At 35.9% G+C, this 18,668-nt stretch overlaps 1 protein-coding gene across 1 annotated transcript in view; it reads left to right on the top strand.

Moving 5' to 3' along the window:
• Nucleotides 1-4,823: 4,823 nt before the first annotated feature.
• The window catches only part of TBX18 (T-box transcription factor 18), a 32,047-nt gene continuing 18,202 nt past the window's right edge, over nucleotides 4,824-18,668 (top strand). Inside the window, exons 1-4 of the mRNA XM_051997341.1 lie at nucleotides 4,824-5,654; nucleotides 7,279-7,501; nucleotides 9,983-10,084; nucleotides 13,591-13,762. Coding sequence (XP_051853301.1) covers nucleotides 5,315-5,654; nucleotides 7,279-7,501; nucleotides 9,983-10,084; nucleotides 13,591-13,762 — 837 coding nt within the window. The 5' untranslated portion in view covers nucleotides 4,824-5,314. The remainder of the gene's footprint in view (nucleotides 5,655-7,278; nucleotides 7,502-9,982; nucleotides 10,085-13,590; nucleotides 13,763-18,668) is intronic.

Below are 18,668 nucleotides of genomic sequence, written 5' to 3'. Positions count from 1 at the left end.
GAAAATTCCGTGTACAAAATCAAGCATTTTGAAATAAAATAGCCGGTGTCTGCTACCCTGCCAATTAAAATGAATCACCCGACAATTTATAAAAGGAATTGATGCTTTAAACGCACAGGAGAAAGAGCCAACGAAACAGACCGGGCTTTGTTTCATATACACAATTCTTTCCACTCTGCAACTTTAAACGACACCAAGAAAAATAACAACGAGACCGGACAGGTTTAAACTCACACACAAACTTACAAAAGCACATACGCGCGCGCGTACGTTCACACACACACACACACACACACACACACCTTTTTTGCTTGCTGGTGTTACTAATGCCTACAGCTGAATTACACTCGATTCCATTTACTGCAAGTTAAAAAAGGGGGACCTAGGAGGAAAACTTTTTTTTTCTCACCAAATTAATATTTAATATTCCTAAACTGGTGGGAATATTATTATCTATAGGTCCATTTTCTGAGGTAAGAACTTGATTAATTTAGGGAGTGCTACTGGCTTAATTCAGTCAATAATTGTTAAAGTCCAACCCTTCCCAGAAAAGATTATTTTTGTCCTAGATAGTAGGTTTGTGCAGAATGTTTTTGTAGAGTGTAAGAAGGATCTCAATTTTGAAGAACTTGTTCCCTTTCCTGTGGATAGACTAATATCAATAAACACATCCAACCTTTTGTGTGTACTGGCCCCGTTTTTTACTACATTGATTTGACATTTCACTTGTTCATATTCTGAAAAGTAGCTCCCGAGAATTCCTGGAAGTCTGAGGAAAGTGGCTACAGCAACTTCAGGCAGAGGTCTACCTTCATAAAGGGCTTCAGAGGCCTGGAAAGTGATTTCCACTTTATATATCCTAACCAAAAAAAAAAAAAAAGTTGCTGCTTCTTCTGATTTTGGAGTATTAGTAGATTGGATCTGCCTAGTCATGGAGACCCGAATATATGTCAGCAATTCAGATAAAATGAAATGGAGGGATGTCTAATTCAAATGAATTATTTGCTCTTCCCATATCCCCACCTCCAGAAACTATTTGGAGTTATTTTAAAAATCTTTCACTCACTATCTCTCTACATAAATGTTACATATTTAAATGTTTACATTTACTCTACAATCCAGATTGCATATAGTAAAGTGCAAACACAACATATGAATATAGAGATCATTTTAGATTTATTTTTGATCCAATGTATGATTCTGATGTAATAGATGATGCATGGATGAAATGGATTATCCATCAAGGGATGTTTTTTAGGGGAATGGAGGGGGGTCTGGGTGAATGAAGAGTCTTGGGTGGAGCTGAGGGATGTCACATGAAGGTAATGGAGGAGGCTCAGGAAGAAAATGGGCTACTAAAATATAAAGCCATCTCCCTTTTTTATCTGGCAAGATATACCAGCACAGGGAATTAAATCCACTTACACACAAATTATTGAGACACAGAGAAAGAGACAGATTAAAGAGTCTGATTTTACACTATGTTAATCAATATGATTATATTTATATAACTAGATATTGAAACCAACAGGGATACAGATACAGCAACAGACACATGCAGACAAATAGGGAGGACTTTGAAACAAAGATTGCTCACAGCTAATTGGTTTGAGGAAGGTGGTTGATTTTCGTAACTGAATAAGTATATAAATAATATGCATCTTATAACTCAGACTACATTTAAGTGATCTAGTCTAGGCTTCTGGCTTTATTGTTTAGCATCAAGGAGGCATGGAATTAAAGAGTCAGATAGAGAGCCTCATAGTTTCCAACTTGTAAACCTCATAATATAACTTGGTGGCCCACCTACAGCAGACCTTGCTGGTTGAAATTATTTGTTTTTTTTTAAATCCAGTGACTCCCTCACTTATTTTAGAAGATATCTTGGTGACAAGGAAGACTTGCTGAATTTAGAAGTAAGAAAAAGTTGAGATTTTATTCTTTCTTCTTCAAGATTATCTGGGTAATTTTGAGCAAGGGATTTAACCTTCTTAAATCTGTTTACTCATGGGGGAATTGGACTAGATGCCCTCTGAGATCCCTTCCAATTCTAAATTAAAAAAAAAAATAACCATCATTTTGACCTTAGAAAATTCAAATGGGGCGGAGGAGAAGAGTTCCCGAAAATAGAGAATAGTCTGATTCTGGCCCTGAGGGACAAATCTTGATGCCTATTCTATGCTTCCAACCAATTAGCTAAGTGACTGATTAGTCAAAGGAGCTTAAAGTGACAAGAAGGACCGTGGAAATTTTTTTTTTACATTTGCAATTCACACTTTAAATTTTCAAAGTCCTAAATATTCTCATTTTTCTTAGCTATATGTATAATTCAGGCAAAAAAAGATTGGGACTGTGTAGAACTGAAAAACCAGAATTATCTCTTTCTACCCCAGTGTGATTAGATATGGGAGAAATAGAGATTCTTCCTCTGGGCATGGATGAAATGGAAGATCCAGCAAGAGATGCTATTTAGGATATTGGCCGGTGGTGGTCTGGGTTAGTGCGGTGGGGCTAATGGATGTCATATGGAGGTAATGGGGGAAGCCTTAAAGTATACTGGTGGAGGCTATCAACTTGGTACGATTGCTGAAGAGGTGGGGACCGTAGTGGGGGAGAGGGGCGATGCGGAGGATTGGGTGAAATATCGGAACCTTTTCAGGTAATATGTGGACATGAGGTTGGTCTACCTGACTAGGGGATGGACAGTCTGTCAAGTAAAAGCATTCTTTGAAATCTCACTACCCAAAAAATTTGTTGCATCCTCCATGGAGGTTGCATTCAAGTGAGGCACTAGCTTTCCGAACCCAAGCCGGAATTTACAATACTTGTTGTAAGACTAGGCTTTATTACATAACCATCTCTTCAAGAACTAAAGGAGAATTGAGGAACAGCTTTTTACGGCCTCCTCAATCCATCTTCAATTTCTTTTCCACAAGCTTGTTGCAAGAATACGAAAAGCTTCGAAAAAAGTAATCAGGAAGACTTAGTTGCAATCCCTCCTTTCACATACAGCAGCTGTGAAATCATGTTTAAACCACTTAATCTCTCAGTGCCCATAGACAACTCTCTAAATTTCTGACCCATCTTTGGAATTTCCACGCCTGAACACTTATTATTGGTTTGCTATACCAGTGAATCACAGGTCCGGACCAAAGCTGCACTTGGAAATCTTGCTGATAGTTTTACATCCATGACTTTAATAGACAAACCTATTCTGTTCAGTTCGCCCCATACTGGGGGATGAGCCTCTTTTTTATGTGTTAGATCAGTTACAAAATCATATATATATACATATACATATATATGCAAATATATATATATATTTAATGCAGCCAACACACCACATGCAACACTTTCAAACACTTCCCAAACATTTACTAAATTGATTCTTGCCAAAAATAATTCAACCTACTGTCGAAATCACTAATACTGAGTAAAGATACAAAACAGCCTGCCAGTCTCTGAAAGATCCCTCTACCTCCATTCATATGAGGCACCTTAAACTCTGTGATAACATTAATCCTTTACATTACTGCGCCCCGCCCTATTACCTTTTTTTCCCCTAGGCTATAGTAAAATGGCCCGGAGTGGATATATTATTTTAATCTGACTACACAGATTCTCTGAAAATAAGTCGGAAAATTGAGGACAGTTTTCCAATCTACGCAATAGGATTATTTCCTCAAAGGAGATGGTTTTCTTCCTCCCGCATCTTCTAGGGAGAGAATTATCCTAATAGTTCTTAAACTACACTTTAAAAAAAGTTGGACGATTTGACATTAAATCTTGTGCTACAATTTTTTTTTAATGTAGAGTGAGAAAGTTGAGTTAAAACTAAAAAAATTAAATTACCCACATATGTTCAGTCTCACTAAATCTGTGTTCTTCCTCCCGCCAACCATAAAATTGTGGAGTTTTAAAATTAGTTGAACTCTGTAAATAGTTTTCACAAGGATGGACTTCAAAAATTGGAGAAATGAAATTTTATCGAATAGCAGATAAGTAATTCTGCTCCTAAATTATACCTAATGGTAGAAGGCTTTTAAGAATACATTTATTTTTATTTTGCATAATTTCTGAGTTTTAATCTTAAAGTCGTGCCCTTAAGGACATTTTAAAAACTATTAAAATCTATGATTTGCATGCTAAAGTAGTTGAAAAAAGAGGGTGGAGAGTAACACTTTTAATAAAGTGTTATGCCATTTGGAATGTGTTTGGTTTTAAACTATGAGAGCAGAAACTGGGGATGCAAACTTCTAATCATCTAAACTTAAAGGAATTTACAATTCTCTGATCTCACATACCATAAAACTTAAAAAAAAGAAATGTTGGTGATGATGGGCTCCCCCTTGCACTTTTAATGTATGTTTATGACCAAACTGCTCTGAATCAAGAAGAAAAGTTTCAACGTGCATTTCACTTGGAGGATTCCTAGTATTCTAACCTTAAACTCTTTCCTAATCAAACCAGGCGGCCTTGAACCCTTCTGAGATAGTAGAAAAGGGATCATATGCTTGACCTACGTGTGTGCTCATGGAAGTGGGGGAGGAGAGCGAGAGTGGAGACTGGCAGGAGATGGGGGAGATCAAGGGGGTATCAGCGCCGGCTGTAGGATTGAGCCAGGCGGCGGCGCAAGGAAGCCCTCCACTTTTGCAGCCTTGTAAGGAAACGGGCCCCGGCTTCCCCCAAACCGGGCTTCGAGGATTGGTGATTGGGCTGGGTGATTGACGGAGTTCTGGGGCTCCACCCCGCCCCCGCCCCTTCTCAGACGCTTTATTGACACTAATGAGCAAGTTCTTCCCACCGCTCTCCTGCCTGGAAGTGCTGACAGATCAAGGCAACAAATTTCAATTACAAGCCTTAATTTGTGTCCGCAGAGTGTTTTTTACCCATGTCAGTTCTTTCTGGCGCATCAGAAGAGGCAAAGCTCGGAGAAGAAGGAGGTGGGGGGTGGCAGTGAAGACTCACATCCCTGGAAAAAATATATAGGAAAAAGGAGAGAGCGCGCAAAAGGATTAATTAAAAACAAAACAAAAGAAAGACAAGTTGGCGAAGGCGCTGCTGATGACTCGGATTTAAGGAAAATCGGGGAGGAAACACCAAATTTGTTCTTGCCAGCGGCAAGGGGACAGATTTGAAGCTGTGGGCAGCAGTGCGTATTTTTTGTTTTGTTTTGTTTTGTTTTGGGGAGGGAGAAGAGGGTGAGCGTGTGTGCTGTTGTGTGTGTGCGTGCGTGTGTGTGTGTGCGCGCGCGAGTGTGCGTGTGAGTATATGAGAGCTGGGAGCGCCGCGCGCGTGTGCTGGGGCGGCGGGGATGGCCGAGAAGAGGAGAAGCTCGCCCTGCAACATGTTGAGCCTCAAGGCTCACGCTTTCTCGGTGGAAGCACTGATCGGCGCCGAAAAGCAGCAGCAGCAGCAGCAGCAACAGCAGTTGCAGAAGAAACGGAGAAAACTGGGCGGAGACGAAGTCGCGACCACCGCGGAGGGAGGCGGTAGCGGCAGCAGCGACGGTTGCGAAAAGGGATCGGTGGAGGGAGCGGAAGGTGCCTCTATACCAGTGTCACTGGGGGCCGGAGCCGGGGCTGGCGCGGGGTCCCTGTCTGCCCGGAGCTGTGCGGAGATGGAACGGACCTGTGGTTCCCGAGGACCTGCGGGTGAGTCCGACACTTGCCCTGTTCTATCCCCAGCCGCATGAGTTAAAAACAGGCAGCCTGGACTAGAGCGCCACTGGCTTCAAGGCAATACCCAGGGGGCGAAATGCCCAGGTTCTGAGCCTCCGGCAGCTAGGAGATTGCGGCGGGGATATTCTGCTCCGCAGGTTTCTTTTGGACTTTGGGGTAATCAACCGTGGGGAGGAGGGCTGCAGTGCCTTTTCTGCCCCCACACCCACATCCCGGCCCCGAGGTACGGCTGCTGCGATGACTATACTTCCTCACGCGCAGCTGTTTACACCCATGGGTGGCAAGGCACAAGTAAATGTTTCAAAGTTACTAGTCGAACTTCCTCACTCTCCATTCTCTGATTTCAAGGCCTGCTGGCTGATTTTTTTTTAAACTTTATTTGAAAATGTTGCCTTGGCCTTTAGGCTTTTGGCTCACGCTTTGTAAAGTCTTTTCCTAGATCCCCTCGTTTATACCGATCGTCCCTCAATCCTCCATGCCAGTGTCGTGGCCCACCACAGATGCTCCTGCTTTCATTTCAAAGCGTCTCCCCACTCCTAAGCAAAGAGTGGGCTATTCCTAAATTGACCCTTCAATCTCCTTTACACTGGAAAGCAGAAATTGATTGTAAAGCAACTCAACTAAGAGGAAAATATGTTTTTCACATTCCATTTCTCGTCTCCGACTTCGTAGTGAGGGTTCATTTTCCTCTTCTCTTGCAGTCCTTTTTAGGACGGGAAAAGGACAGGGATAAAAGATTGGTGTGAAGCATCGGGGATTAAAGCTTTTGCTTTTCCTTTTTAAATTTCGTTGCTATCCTTGAAATCAGGTACAGCCAGCATATTTTATGGAAAAGATCGAGATTGAGACAGGAAATCTTTTTTTTTTTTTTTACCATTTTAACCAGGGTTGGTGAAATGGATTTTGTTAAGTGGAGTCAGTAGGCTCCTTGCCAAATTTTAGTGAGATTGGGCACTTCGGGCTGCTTGTTACCATCTACTTTCGGGCCTTGGCTGAGGTGGCGCTTTGAGGAAGGCACGGCTTAGTGCGATTCAGGCGGGGACTGGAAGGATTGATCCACGCGGCTTTCCAGCTACTTTTTCTGGCCTGGGTAAGGGTAAGACTCACCAGGTGGCCAGCTGCTGCTGCATTGCCTGCTTCGTTTACTGCTGGGTGCGAGGCCCGGGCATCTCTCTCTGTTGCACCCCAGTCCCTTCTTTCCTGGTAGGCGCTTTCTAGTTTCAGTCAGCGTGGAGATCTTGACGTAGGCCTAAGCCGTGAAAGGTGGCCTGGGCTTGTGTCTGAGCTTAGGGGGCTGAAGAACTATATCTGGCCTGTCACCACACCTTTCTCTTGTTGGGGGATTCAGCCCTTCTAGACTCAAGAGATGGAAAAACTTTGGACGTGAGGGAGGCCTCACGAAGCACTCCTCAGATTGGCAAATAATGAGCGGGTGAAGTTGGAGGTTAATGTATTTTACAAAATAAAGAAGTATATCCTCTTCGATCTTGTTTTCTTTAGGACACCCAGGTCACAGCCTTACCTCCAAGGTCTGCCTATCATTTTCTACATCTTTTTCTCCTTAAACTATGTTCAATTTTTCCTCTTTATTTTGCAGGCGGCTGTGAAGACGGTTTCCAATCAGGAACGTCCCCCGCCGTATCCCCGGGAGCCTCTCCGAAAGGATCTCCAGTTCCTCCCCCAGTCCCTCTCCCAGCACTCCCTCAGACTGCATCTCCACTACCGTCTCCACAGACGCCCCGGGTGGATCTTCAAGGTGCTGAGCTGTGGAAACGCTTCCATGAGATCGGCACAGAAATGATCATCACCAAGGCGGGCAGGTAAAAGATCAAGCTGTCTGAAAGACAGACTTTCTTTTCTATAGTAAATCAGTTGGAGAAGGCACAAATAATAGTCTTCAATAGTTGGTCCATCCACCTATGAGGTTCCCTGCTGTGACACTTTGGTTAGGACAGACAGTCGGCAAGAGGGACAGATAAATATGTTCCATATTTGTATCATTTTTGCCCCTTGCTGAAAGCTAGGATGGGGCAGAGAACTGGAGTTGTGTTAGCTGTTGAGAAGAGAAGTGAGTATCCTTTGGGATAGCAGGCTTAACAATATATCACTGAAATCCAAAAGAAAATAACTGTGACCTAACGTAGGAGGCAATTAGTATTCAGATTCACCATGGAAATTAAGCTTAGGTCTGGATTTCCCCTTCTATTCAGTTTTCCAAAGCCTTGTAACATGTGAGGAAGTTTTTAACTTTCAGGACTTTTTGGCTTCTATTCTTTCAACTTCTAGTCCTAGTCGTTTTGTGTTTTCCAATCCCCATTAATAGTGACTATTGGTTCTATATTGTCCAGTTTTTTTAAAAAGTGTTAATTTTCTTAGTGTGTTTTATTCTAAGATTGGATCGTGATGTAGTAAATTATTAGCAGCTTTAACTTTGTTCTGTGTTCCTGTATTGATTGCGCTTTTCTTTGAATTGCTCTTTTTAGAAGTTGGTTGATAGACACTCCCCCATGAAATTTTCTAAATTACATGAAATCAATAATACTATAAAAGTTTTTTTTTTAAGAATAAATAAGATTTTTTAAAAAGACAGTTTTTAATAAGCTGTAGAGATTTATATAAATGATAAGCAAGGTCTAAAACCTGTAGTATATTCCTCTAACTACTATGTAAAAACAAAGTGATTCATATCACAGGCAATGAAAGCACAGAAGCATTTGGACTTTTAAGTTTCCTATTCATTTAGCATAGTCCCAGAGTCTATGAAGAATATGCTTCTTTCCCCTCCCCAACTCTCCATTTCCAGTGGATACACATGGTAAAAACCTGCACAGCATAAAAGTATCCAAATGTATTAGAAATTACAAAAACATATCTTATTGAATCCATATGCTTCTTTCTACATTTTCAGAGAGGTTTTTTTTTTTGTTTTTTTTTTTTAATTTTTAATGATCCAAATTCAGTCTTCACTAACAAAATAGCATTTGTCTTGTGAAGGATTTTGTTAAAGACTTTCTCTTTCTTACAGGTGCACCGAAATAACACTAAAAATGAGCTGGCCAGTCAAGTACTTTCATGCCTACTTAGAAATAATGAAATTTCTTTTCTATAGATTCATTCTTTAATTTCATTCCTATTTTAGGAGGGAAAGACTATTTAGTTACTTTGTACTAAGTAATTAAGAAGTTAAAGCAATTAAAATAAGATTAACCTCAGTAAAAGATATCATATATAAGTCATAACAGGACAATGTTTTATTTTAAAATTAAAAATCTTGGCGTTTTTTTCCTTATTTGACTCAAGATTAATTACATGGTACATAACTTCTTACTTTTGCTCTTGAAAGCATTCACATCTTTAAAAAATGAGTTATATGACTTGAATATTACAAGTTAGTAAGTGGCATCTTGAGGAGGCAGAGATAAATGAAAGGTTTTCCTAAATGTTGTAATTAACTTATTCTCTAGTTATCCATACTAAACAAGATTATACTGTTTGGACTATTTATTGTTGCGAAGATTTATTATTATTTTGGAGGGATGGAGTGGGTGGTATATATACCTTGTATTTGGTTTCTGCTTTCAATAAAGAAGTTTTACTATACCTTTCAAACTTCGAGTAACTTTTGTTCTTCACCTTTAGCACGTTGCAGACAGGAAGTCCTGTCTCAATAAAGAACATATTGTTTTGGGTAGAGCATGGCACCTTGGCTCCTTGTGGCTTTTTATAACCTTTGTAAATTTCACATTACAGTCTGTTTCCCCACATCTCAAAATTTAAATTCCCAGTCTTCTAAATATACTTTTTTTGTTTGTGTATTTGTATAAAACATGCTATAAGAATTTTTATCAAAACATATCCATTGCTGCCTTTAGTGTATGGTATCTCTAAGAGCAGTTCTTTGTGTTGAAATAAAACAGAAATTTCTGCAAACTTTGGTATGTTTATGTGGTATGTCCGATTACATCTTATAAACCAGTTTTGATAAGTGCCATTTTTTTTTATTACTTGGCATTTATTTGTATCAAAAAATAGGGATCTGAAGTGATAACTTTGTTCATCTTACAAAATTTTCCTTCCTTGTTCTCCAAATCCTTCTTGGTAACATATGGGAATAGAAGAGGGAAGGAACTTTGATACACACACACACACACACACACACACAAATTTATTTATTCCAGTGCTTCTCACAGTTTCTAGGACATAGCAGATATTTAGTATTGACATATACAGATTGAATTGAATTGATTCCAAAAAAAAAATATTTTTAAAAAAATGACCTCCTTTCTCCTTTATTTGTGTAGGCGCATGTTTCCAGCGATGAGAGTGAAGATCTCTGGTCTAGATCCACATCAACAGTATTATATTGCAATGGATATTGTACCAGTGGACAATAAAAGATACAGGTATTAATAGCTATGCAGATGAGCCCCGCAGTTTGAGATTTCACTAGGAGCAGAATTTGTGAGAAGCACCTGATTTGTAGGTTTTTGTTTTTAGCAGTTAATTTTTTTTTGATCATTTCCTCATTTCAGAGTCTAAAAACTTGTGCTGCGGCAGGAACAACAGAAGGATCAGGAATTTCCTAGGACAGTGCTTTCTACATATGGTGCCTATTGCCTATGTAGATGAGGGCTCTTTGTTTTGTTCCACTTTGCTGGACGCTATCATTCCTCTGCCTCCATGAAAGATATTTAATAGGTAGCATTTTTAGTGCCTTTGGTTTCCTGTTTAAGAGCTCTACATATACTATTTTGCCTCTTAAATTAGCTTTTTATTTTCATTTTAATTTTTGGAGTAAATGTGTAAATAATTCAGATAACATTATTTGCATCTTGATGACCTTAAAAATTTAATTTAGGATTTTTTTCCCCCAGGTTTAAGTAAACTTCAAGCAAATGCAATATATTTTTGATCCATTAAATTGAATTTGGGATAAAAATTTAGAGATGTATTTCTTTAAATTTTAGACAACTTTTGCAATTTCTGTGATTTTTCATCAATAAGATAAAGTATATATATTTTTGTAATCATAAAATACTATTTATATGTGGGCTTTCACTTTTTTGTTTTAATTTTTAACAAAATAATAAAGTAATTAACACTAGCAATTTACTGGAACTTGGAAAGGCCTAAAAAAACTAGGTTTTTTTCTTTTTTTCCAGACAATAGCACCATTTTTGAAACAACTGTTTATAAAATTTAGGCTTTGCAGTTATTTATAAATGCAACTGACCACCAAGAAGTCTTTGGGTCATTTGGAATACAAATTGAAATTTTGTGTATTCTATATAAAGCTTAGTCCTAGATTTCATAGATAATTTATTCTTTTTTTCTTTCTCATGAAAGAATTAGAAAAGTCACAAAAAGTCATCATTGGATGTGAAGGTTTTTTTTAAAGTATTTAATAGCATAAGTGATAATAATTTTAAACTTTTTTGTTCTTTACACAAAATATAAAATACAAATAATAGTTGAAAGAATAATCTTATTTTTAGTGAGAAGTTCAATGAAATTAGATTTGGGTTCCATATATCTTTTTTTTTCAAGTTGGATAATTGATTTATTGAAACAGTTGAATGGTGTTAGAAGAGCAGCCAGATTTTAATTAGCAAATGGAAATGTAGAATGTGATAGAGTGGGTAATAGACAAGATAGTTTTATTGATCTTAATTTTTATTGTAGCATGATTTAATTTACCTTTTGTGTATAAGTAGTATTTTTGAGAATTTTAATCGAAATTGGTAGAGATTTAAAAATTAGCTTTGAAGATGAAAAGTACATATAGTGTTATGAGTAACTATCTGATTGTATCAGAGAGGTATAAATAGCCAATAAAGTCTGTTCTTTAAATGCATTTTGTTTAAAATCCATATTTGAATATGGTTTTGTCTTAAGTAGTGAAGCAACATAGGGTAAATTGGAAGAAATCATCCATTTGTCTTTTAAACCAGCTTCCCTCAAATTAATTTTTGATTATTTGCTGAATGTAAAATATTATCTAAATTTATATAAGAATAAAAAAGTAGGGAAACAACAAAAAAATGTTTCAAGTAAGGATGTAAATGTCAAATGCCTTGTTCCCGCATATTGAAAAATATTTTAGCACCTGCTTTCTCTATAGGAAAATATTATCGTTACCTATTTACATTTACAATTCTTGACAAAGAATTATAACATGCAACATTACTACTATTAGTGGGAATTGCTTTTTGAAATTATTTAATATATATAACTTTTCACATTTTTTTATGACATGGTCATAGTTCTATCTTATTTACTAATACTCTAAATCATATACAATGCCATTTTTTTTTTTTATGTCCCTCCAGAGTTTACATCTTTTTCTTTTGGTTGAAGCAATACTAAATGTTCAAAAATGTATAATAGATTCACATTCTAAATTTTAGAACATTATTTTAAAAGTAAAGAACATTGGTGATTTTTGTACACTGGTATAAATCACAGATAAATTAAAATACAAGCGCTATTTATTCAGAAGGAGATTCCCAAAATAAAGTAATTAAAGCCTACCTTTTAATTGTATAATTATTAGGTAGTCTTTTTTTTCCTTAAAGAGGGAGTTTTGGGACAAAAAGAATGTTGAAATTTCAAAAAAGAAACACACTGAAATAAGTGTGTTTCAAATAAAAATGGATTTATTTGAAAGATGCAATTTCATCTGAGAATTTATATAAATGTTTCATATTCTTTGAGTAATAAATTGATGACCTATGCAAATAGATATTATTTCAGATAATATTTTAAAATGGTCTCTTGAAATTAACTTCATGTTGGATTTGAGAAAGAAAAAAGGGAACTATAAAAATTACCTATGCAAATATTATGATTTCTCTCTCATCTCTTAGTTTCACTGATAACATTCATTAGATCCAAATTTTAAATGAGTGGATTTTAGATCAATATCAATAAATGATATAATCAAGGTCAGGAGTAAATGTTTTTAAAGATAAAAGTTAATTTTATATTTTTGTTACTTAATTTTATCAAATGACCACATATGCATGTTGGTTACAATCCCTAAGTAAATTGATATATTTCTCTACAAAACTATAAAATCAATTTTGGTTCTTTTTTGGTCATTTTCATAATGGGATTTATAATTGAGACAGTCCAATTTGAAAATTATTTGAGAGTGTTCCATATTTGAGTGAACTATTTTACAGTAGTTCTTTGGTTAACAATTTGTTATTAGTCCTGGGAAGAATGGAATCCTAATATAGAAGAGGAAAAGCATATCTCTAATGGTCTATATTTCATGAATATATATGTTTAAAAAAACGAATTTATATTTAGCTTAATTATAGCATTTTTAAAACCCACAACTAATTGAAAAGAAAATTGGTCTTCTCTGATACTTCCCTCCCTTACCCCTCTCCCCTACCTCTGCTACTGCTATAAATATCTTAATGCAAAGAGATTCCTGGAAGAAGGATGGACTATATAAACTGACAAGCTTTTTACTTTTATTTTATTTTTTGAGATTTTGCCAAGATTGTAGTGCAGTCTGAGGGGATTATTTGCCTGTGAATGCATAGCATCAACTCTTCAGATCCTCTCCCAAAAAACAAACAAACAAAGATTTTTTAAAATTACTGTCATAGTCACATTTTCCAAATATAAATATATTCAGTTGCCTGGGCTTGAGATGTGAATTAAAGAGTTGAATCATGATATTTACCCTTTTCATGGAATGTATGTCAAGCTCATTGCTACTAAAAGTTACCACCAAAAGCCTTAAAAACTGCAACAACAACAAAAAGGTTTTGTTTTTTAATGGGAATTGATTGAGGAAAGGGGAAAATAATTGTTATTCTTATTGAGTTGGTGCCATTGTTGATTTCATATTTGATTCAAATTTCTATGGCATATGCTTCTGTTCCCTTGTTAGGTATGTTTATCACAGCTCTAAATGGATGGTGGCAGGTAATGCTGACTCACCTGTACCACCCCGAGTTTATATCCATCCTGATTCACCAGCTTCAGGGGAGACTTGGATGCGGCAAGTTATCAGCTTTGACAAACTGAAACTTACCAATAATGAGCTGGATGACCAAGGACATGTGAGTGCCCTGTCTTGCTTAACTGAAGCATTTTCCTTTCAAATAGCAATTTCAGTGCTGTATTTGAATGAAGGCAAATGAACTGTTTTCTAGTCTTTCTATCATTTTCTTAGATAAAGCACCTATCATGTAAAGTTTGATTATGTTTTTTTCAAATGGTATCTATGGACAATCTTATAACAAGTTTTAGATATTGAGACTAAATTTTGTGTTTTCACCTGAAGAAGAAAAAACCAATTAGCCCTCTTTTTCCTTTTAGTTTCAACATTTGTCTTCAATATCACAAGGTGCTAATTACTGCACTCAAAATATGAATAGCATGGGAGCTCAGTCGACTCAGATAATGATTTATTACATACCTTATGGATTGAGCTTTTTTTCCCAGCTGAAGTTCATTACTTCACTAATTGGCTGAGTCTTATGCTGTTTGAGTGTCCTGTTTGTAAGCCTCAAATTATTTAGTTTGACATTATCTAATGTGACAAAAGGTGTTATATTAATATTTATTTACTTTTTAAAAACTGCTGAAATATGACACATGTGAGTAAATATCTTTCCAGCCTTCCTTAATGATAGAGCTATTCTTGACACTTTAGCAGAAAAAACACAAAAACATTAAAATTAAAATAATTCCTTTTTGCACACCATTATTGTCAACAAATATAGTAATGCTATACATATGTTGGTCTCCTTTCAGAACAAGTACTGAATACTGTGAGGATCATTCTCTGATAGATGAGAAAGATATGTTTGAGGAAGAATTTTTTGATGTTTTCAATCCTGTCCTAACAAATACATATTAAAATAAAACTGCTTGGTTTCAGAAAGGCATAAGGAAAAGTAAGCATTTTTGATAGCAAATCATGGGTTACTTTGGAGGGAAAAATCTCACAACTGACACAAACCTTCGTAGAATGATAGTTTTATATATGGAATGATGGGAACAGGATATGATTTGTACATCACAGACAGTTTCTTGTACAGGGGTCTTTTAAAAAGACATTCTTGTTGTGTCTAATAAAAACTCTGAGTCCTCAATAGTTTTACTTATTGATTGGTTTTTGGTTATTCTATATGACTTGGATAAGGCCCCAGGGAATTTCATTACTAAATTTTTATGTCAGATATTTTATTTTATTATTTGTTTGCCTTATTAAAAAAAAAAACAACTTTTAACTTACTTAACCGAGTTAAAACAATTCTCATTTGCCTATGATAAAATGTATTTTTAAAAATACTATTACAGTTTAATATGCAATATTAAAGAGAGTGTATTGTGATCATGCTACCATGTTAGATTTTGGGAACATGTGAGTAAAATACATATATATGTATATATGTCTATCTGTGTGTGTATGTATGTATATATATATTCTACACAGCGTAGGACACTTTAATTTTTATTTAAATGTGTCTAATTTTATTGGGCTCTTCAGTTAAGAGTAGGTCTTTCAAAAAATTTGAAACTTTAAGCAGCTACATTAACATTTTCTTCTTAATACTTAAAACTACCTAAACATTTGCAATTTTCTTGATTCAATTAGAGCATTCTTCACAAAGCAATATCATTTAAAGTTAACAGAGAAGTCTTTTTTCTTTAAAGTTTTCAATTTAGAAATATTAATAATTAGCATTTGACTTTAGCTTAGCCATGTTGAACTTGAAGTATTATATTGGATTATTTTACAATGTTGTTGGATTTTTTTTTAAGGGCTGAAAGATAAAATGTACTGTTAGATCCATATGTTTATAAATATTTCATTTTTCATTACTAAAAAAAGTGAACTTTATTCATCAAAAACCCCAGCATTCAGAAAAGTGTCCTTTCCAATGGAAGATTTCTCTTAAAATTATGCAATGTTGTACAAAAATTGTTGCGCTGAAGGGATTTGTGGACTTTGGAGTTGCAGTGAGGAATAGTAAAAATTAATCGATTAGTCAGTTGATGAAGAGAAAACAGAAAAACCTAAGAGCATCTTCAAGATAACAATCTATCAAATCAGAATCACTAATTCTGTTAATTCACTTCATAAAATAAAATGTACTCACTAGAGAATAACTGTGGCCTAATTAGATATTTAATTTACTTCTCATTGGCTAGTGTATCATTGATTATATTTATAGATAGCCGTATTTGTATCTTAGTGTTCTCTCTCATGATCTATTGAGATCATGTCCAGCCTAATTTTTTTTTTCATTTTAAAATTCTAGAGGATGTATCACCTTTCCAAATTCAAGATATGGAAGTAAATTTGAATGAAATTTTAAACAGCTTCTTTTTTGAATCATTTTATTATTTTGTCTTTTCAGTCAAATCCAACACTTTGTGATCCCATTTGGTTGTGGATTTTTTTGTTTTTTTGGAGGGAGTGGGGTCGAGGTGCTATTGGCAAAAATAGTAGAGTGGCTTGCCATTTCCTTCTCCAGCTCATTTTACAAATTGGGAAACTGAGGCTAAACAAGATTAAATTATGTGCCCATGATCATATATCTAGTATATATTTGAGTCTGGATTTAAATTTGGATTTTCCTGACTCCAGGCCTAATGCTGTATTTACTGTGCTACCTAGCTGCTTTTTTGAATCATATTTTGATTTTTTAAAGGAGAAGGCAAATTGCATGTTTTTAATTCTAGCTCTGACCACTCACTAGTGTTGTAGAAACTTGGGTAAGTCACTTAACCTCTCTGCGCTTCAGTTTTCTTGTCAGTAAAATGATAATAAAGATAATAATAATAGTTTGCAAAACTCATTTCATAGGGTTGTTTTGAAATAGGCACTTTGAAACTCTTAATGTATAAATGGGAGTGATTATTCTCTAGCTGGACATCCTTTGTCCCCCTTTTTGTTCTGTTTTATCTCCTGCTTTGATCTGGTTGAAAAAAATTGAATCTCTATACACAATGAATCAAGAACTTCATAGTCACTGAATTTTATTAATAAATAATGAAAATAAAATGGCAAGCTATCCTAGCCAAACTGTTGAACTGTCCCACAGCTGTAACATTTCAACTAATCTTGTTACAAGACTATTTAAGTCACAATCATCAGTGAAGTCATGTATCATAGTGAAAATAACCTATTCTTAATATAAGCTTTATTCACTCCTACAGACCAAACTTTAACCAGTCCTTCTCTTTTCCATCTTGGAACTAATCATCCTAACCCTACTTCTTAAATTGTTGCAATATGGTTTTGGGGAATGGGATATACATCCTTAATTTTATGAGTAATGATGGTTCATCCCATCTAGTTTCACCAACTTCAGCTATACAAAATGAAATTCCTCAAAAAGAATTTTCCCTTGCAAAAATGCTTACAGGTAAGATGTCTGAAATCTGTGTAGGATGGATGTGACCAGTTATGGGCACTTATTTTAACCATACATAGGTGTGAAGTGGAGGAACTAGTCACAAGGAGCTTCAAAGAACAGATCTTTTTTTTTTCCCCTGAGGCAACTGGGCTTAAGTGACTTGTCCATGCCTAAATACAGTGACTTAGTTTCAGCAATGACTAGTAGGTATCTGAGGTTGGATTGGAACTCAGATCTTTCTGACTCAATGTTCAGCCTTTTCTTCACTTCAACACCTAGCTGCCCAAGTGTTCTTAAAAAATGTCTATTAATTGATAGACATATATGCCCTTGAAAAATTGTTTTGAAAGGGCCCACTAGCTAGTTGGGGGAAATATGTTCAAAACATAATTATCACTGATTTGACAGAATCCTTAGAATCACTGGCTTGCTAAGCAAAGATACCTAGATGAAAATCATCGCTGAAACTAAGTCACTGTATTTGGTTGTGTTCACAAGTCCGATTTTTTCCCCCTTCACTTGTAGCATGCATGGAAAGCTCACAGAGTCCAATGTATATTTAGAAAAAAATCATTTGGCTTCAACCAGGTTGATACATGGTTGTTTTAAATATTTGGTCTATGTCATCAGAAGGACAGCATCCCTGATCTTGGCCAGTTTCCCATTAAACCAGGGGATACCTAAATTCATCAGTGCTCATGGAAGAGATGTTCTGTAGCTAAGTGCTTGCCAATATAATCCTAAGCAAGAAACTATGTCCCTGCATCTCATTTTCCTGATGTGATGAGAAAGGCTCAGAATCTTATTTCCTTAGGGCCCTAGGAAGTGAATATCTATCTGGGAGGGCAGATTCCAGTTAAAGTTGTAATTGCTTCCACTGAGAGGTATTCAGTATAAGAATACCATACTACAATAAGTGGAACTAACAAGAAGAAAGGTGTTTTTTTTTTTTTTCCTCTTATTACAACAAAGAAATTCTCTGAAAGTCAGGGTTATCCATAATCATGCAGGCTCAACTCTCGTCCTTCTCAATAATTACTGCTGGTACTTTCATCATAATACAGAATGGAAACAGAATTGGATTAAATACCAGAACACTTAAATTCCAACTCTTTCTTTACTACTAAGTGACTGTGAGCTTAAGCAAGGATTTAACCCCTACGGACCTTAGCTCTTTTCCAACTCTTCAAATTTGCAAACATAAACATTAGTAGATAATTGTTACCCAATATCTACTTTTCTGTGTAATTTTAAAAAAGATTATTTATTGTTATTTTTAGAAGCCCTTTCCAGCCTCAGCTAAGAAAAGAATCTTTGGGAATGTGATTTCAGCTCCAACTCCAGCCATCAGATTTTAGAAGATTCCTTCAAACTAAGTTCAACATTGAAAGGCAGCCAAACTCAGATTAATTGCAATGACAAATCTAGGTCCCAGAGTACATATGATGTAATATGCTTTTCTCTTGGTAGAGAGGTGGCAGGGGTAACAGGAGGAGGGTACAGTAAATAAATGTTGTATCTGAGAAGTTGTTTTATCAGTGAATTTTGCTTAAATGTTTTTCTTTCTTATAAGAGAGGGTCTAGGGAACTAAAA

The sequence above is a fragment of the Antechinus flavipes genome, chromosome 4 (assembly GCF_016432865.1).
Source record: "Antechinus flavipes isolate AdamAnt ecotype Samford, QLD, Australia chromosome 4, AdamAnt_v2, whole genome shotgun sequence".
NCBI lineage: Eukaryota > Metazoa > Chordata > Mammalia > Dasyuromorphia > Dasyuridae > Antechinus > Antechinus flavipes.
Note: the sequence above shows the minus strand (reverse complement) of the source record. Positions and strands in the feature narration are given on the sequence as shown.